Raw genomic sequence first — 4,265 nt, forward strand, 5'->3', positions numbered from 1 at the left:
TAAACAGGCGTTTCTGCAACAATCGACGTGATTCCAGCAACGTCTGTTGCCTCCCTGGTGCCAGGGTAAAGGATATCACTGAGAGCGTGCAGAACATTTTGAGGGGGGTAGGGGCACAGCCAAAAGTCGTGGTCCATGTGGGAACCAATGACATATGGAAGTAAAGGGTTGATCTCCTGCTGTCAAAGTTTCAGGAGCGAAGGCTGAAGTTAGAAAGCAGGAGATCAAAGGTAGTCATCTAAGGATTAGTGCCACGTGCTAATGAGTATAGGAATAGTAGGATAAGACAGGTTAATGTGTGACTGGAAAATGGTGCAGGAGGGAGGGCTTCAGATTATTGGGGCATTGTGAATGTTCTGGGGCTGGAGGGAACTGTAACAGCCGGACAGGTTGCACCTCAACAGAGCTGGGAGTAATATCCTCGCGTGAAGGATAACTCGCTTTTTGAGATGGTTTAAACTCATTTGGCAGGGGTAAGGACACCATTGGGCAAAACACTAATTCACCAATGGGATGCTTTCAAGGAGGAAACGTTTTGGATATAAAGGATTAGCATTCCCATGAGGGCGGGGGGACAGTGGAAGGGGGACAGAGGAAGGACATCCAAAGCTCGAGATCCCTGGGTGACAAAATATTTTAAGAGCAAAATGAAGCAGGAAAAGGAGGCTTATGACAAATGTAAGGTTCAGAATATAGTAGAGAACTGGGCGAAATGCAGAAAGTACGGAAGAGATCCAAAAAATGAATGAGAGGCAAAGAGAGATTACGAGAATAGATTGTGAGAACAGATTAACGGCGAACATGAAAGACTTTTCCAAACATATGAATAGTAGAAGTGTACAGTCAAAGGAAGGGAGCGGCCGATTCGGGACAAATAAAGAGATCTTCTTGTAGAGGCAGAAGGTATGATTGAGGGACTTTATTGCGGCCTTCACTAGAGATGAGGATGCTGTCAATGTAGCAGTAAAGGGGGAGGTCGTTGCGATATTGGATAGGATAAAAATTGGTAAAGTGAAGGTATTAAAAGGTGGTCAGCACTCAAAGTAGACACGACACCCGGTCCAGAGGGGATGCATCCTGGGTTCCTGGGTGAATTAAGGATAGAAATTCGGGAGGCTCTGGCCACAATCTTCCAATCCTCTTCAGAAATGGGGCGGTGCAAGAGATGAGGAGGATCGAAAATGTTACACCCCTGTTCAAAAAAAGGGGAGAGAGATAAACCCGGCAATTAGCTTAACATCGGTGGTGAGGAAACTTTTAGAGACAATAATCTGGGACGAAATTAAGTAGCACTTGGAAAAGTATGGGCTAATAAATGAAATTCAGCACTGAATATTTTAAGGAAATTCGTGATTGACTAAATTCAATGAATTATTTGATGAAATAACGGCGAGGATTGATGAGGGTAGTGCTGTTGATGTTGTGTATATGGACTTTCAAAGTGCATTTCATAAAGTCCCACGTACTATCTCGTGAGCAAAATTAAGTCTCATGGGATTGAAGTCACAGTGGTAGCGTGGAGCCCAAATTGGGTAAGGGACAGAAAGCAGAGATTAGAGATGAATATTTGTTGTTTTTAAAATGGAGGGAAGTATACACTTTTTGTCCCCAGGGGTCAGTATCAGGACCATTGCTCCTTTTGATATAAAATAATGAACTTGTCTTGGGCACACAGGGTATAATTTCAAAGTTTTCAGATCACACGAAACTCGGGAATGTGATGAGGAATGTGGAGAACAGTGACAGACTTCAGGAGGACACAGACAGACTGGTGAAATGGGCCGACACATGGCAAATGAAATTTAGTGCAGAGAAGCTTGAAGTGATACATTTTGATGTGAAGAATGAGGAGAGACAATATAAAGTAATTGGTATATTTTTCAAGGTGGTTCAGGAACAGAGGGACCTGGGGGTGTATGTACACAAATCTTTGAAGGTGGCAGGAAAAGACGAGAAGGCTGCTGAAAAGAAGCATATGGGATCCTGGGCTTTATTGTTGGAGACATAATGTACGAAAGCAAGGAAGTTATGCCAAAACTTTATAGAACACTATTTGGAACTCAGCTGGAGTATTGTGTTCCATTTTGGGCACTGCACTTTAGGAAGGATGTCAAGGCCTTACAGAGGGTGAAGAAGAGATTTTCCAGAATTGTACCATGGATGAGGGACATCAGCAATGTGGCGTCACTGGAGAGGCTGTTATCGTTCTCCTTGGAGCACAGAAGGTTAAGAGGAGATTTGATAGAAGTATTCAAAATCATGAAGGTTATAGATAACGTAAATAAAGATAAATGTTTCCCATTAGCTGACGGGCCGAGAACCAAAGGCCACAGATTTAAGGTGATTGGCAAAAGAACCAAAGGCGACATGAGGAAAAACTTATTTACACAACGAGTAATTGTGAACTGGAATGCGTTGCTTGAAAGGGTGTTGGAAGCAGATTCAACAGTGGCTTTCAAAAAGGAATTTGGTAAATAATTGAAAGGGAAACGTTTGAAGGACTTATAGGAAAGAGCGGGGGAATGGGACGAACTGGTTTACTGTTCCAAAAGGCGGAACGGGCTCGATGGGCCGAATGGCATGCCTAAGTGCTGTAAACATTCAATGCTTCATGGAATATCGAACATTCTCTTTAACCGTGCAGTCCTTGAGGTGAGGATGTGTCTCCTCTTTAACCATGCAGTCCTTGAGATGAGGATGTGTCTTCTCTTCAACCGTGCAGTCCTTGAGGTGAGTTCTCTCCCATGATGGTTTTAGGTGGGAATCTGAAGATTTGAACCAAAAAACATTAACAGCGTGTTCCTGGGAAAGGAGTTTAATACTTTCTCCACGATACTTTTTGCTCTGGTCTTAATTTGTGCCCGAGCTCGTATTATTGAAATGATTTTGGTCAGTTCCTGGAGGACATATTGTGCGTTGCCTGGACTGTAACCACAGTACTCCATTTTGGAGAATGGATGTTCAGGGTAGAGGATGAATCGGATAACGTCCAAGAAAGAATCTAATGTCATAAAGTCTTCCATTCTTTAAATTATTCAATTAACCTGACAATTACAATAAATGGATATTTCACCACATTCTTCAACTGCTCTCTGAATTTAGTCTGTGTTATAGCATAAATACAGGTGTTTGTACAACAGCTCAGAAGCTGAAATATGAATCCCATTTTATGTACAAATGTAGGAAGATTTACAGAAAAATACCAGATCATCCACATTCGCAAAGTAACTGCAAACACCAAAAACAGCGCCCATAACAGGATGAAATTCCCCGAGACAACAAACAGTAAAATTATGGATATCCTTCGGCTGTCCACCTCTGGGTCACTGGGACTCTCCCTATTGCTGTGACCCCGGAGTCTACTGCGGGCTCTTCTGGCCACTGCAATGTGTCTGACGGTGAACGTATTGAGCAGCAGAATCAGAACATATGGGACACCTGGACTCAGAAGATAATGAAGGAAGTCAATGCCTGTCCATATCTGCGAATATGGACCATCGCTTGTCACACCACAGAACCAGGAGCTATTGGATAACATATAATCACCGGTATAGAAAAAGTACCAAAGAATATTCTTGAAATAGAACAGCACAGTCACTGTTCCTAAAACCACAGCCGCCGTTTTCTCGGTGCAATATTTAGTTTTCAGATTCTGGCAACAAATGGCCATAAATCGATCGAAGGCGAAAATGACGGTGAACCAGACAGAACAGTCTGTGGCTGCAGAAAGCAGGACGGTGTGAATATTACACACGGGAATGTGGTATTGAAAAGTGAACTGTGAACGATAAGTAATGGGGATCTGCCTCAATATCAGATCAGTGAAAACGACCAGTAGATCCGCCGCTGCCATGGCCACCAGGTAGCGAGTGACACATTTGGAGAGTCCGCACTTTCCACGAAACAGGACAATGATCGTCATTAAGTTAACTGCAATTCAGCGGAAGACAAGGAATTTTTTGTAATCCCGAAGAACAATGGCGCCCGTGTGTCAGAAATAATCATAGAATCACAGTATTATAGAATCAGAGGATCCCAGTATCAAAGAAGCAAAAAATCATAGAATCATAGAATAGAATCCCAGAATCATCGAATCACTGAATCATCGTGCTGTTCCCTGCTCTATGAATGAGCCACCCCGTTCGCCCACTCTCTTTCCTCATAACTCTGCCTTTTTTTTCATTTCAAATATTTATCCAATTCTTTATTGTATCTTAATTAAATGTAATAAATACACCTTCTCTCGCTGCTCCAGTAATATGTTT

General features: G+C 42.6%; 1 protein-coding gene across 1 annotated transcript; it reads right to left on the bottom strand.

Moving 5' to 3' along the window:
• Positions 1-3,031: 3,031 nt before the first annotated feature.
• On the bottom strand, positions 3,032-3,922 carry LOC137319852 (probable G-protein coupled receptor 139). Its single transcript, XM_067981766.1, has one exon. It carries the CDS (start codon positions 3,920-3,922, stop codon positions 3,032-3,034), a length of 891 nt encoding a protein of 296 aa, XP_067837867.1.
• Positions 3,923-4,265: the final 343 nt, after the last annotated feature.

The sequence above is a fragment of the Heptranchias perlo genome, unplaced genomic scaffold (assembly GCF_035084215.1).
Source record: "Heptranchias perlo isolate sHepPer1 unplaced genomic scaffold, sHepPer1.hap1 HAP1_SCAFFOLD_90, whole genome shotgun sequence".
Lineage (NCBI taxonomy): Eukaryota > Metazoa > Chordata > Chondrichthyes > Hexanchiformes > Hexanchidae > Heptranchias > Heptranchias perlo.

What these genes read in the sequence shown, in the direction of transcription:
- LOC137319852 (XM_067981766.1), bottom strand. Translation starts at nt 3,922, where the DNA reads ATGACGATCATTGTCCTGTTTCGTGGAAAGTGCGGACTCTCCAAATGT.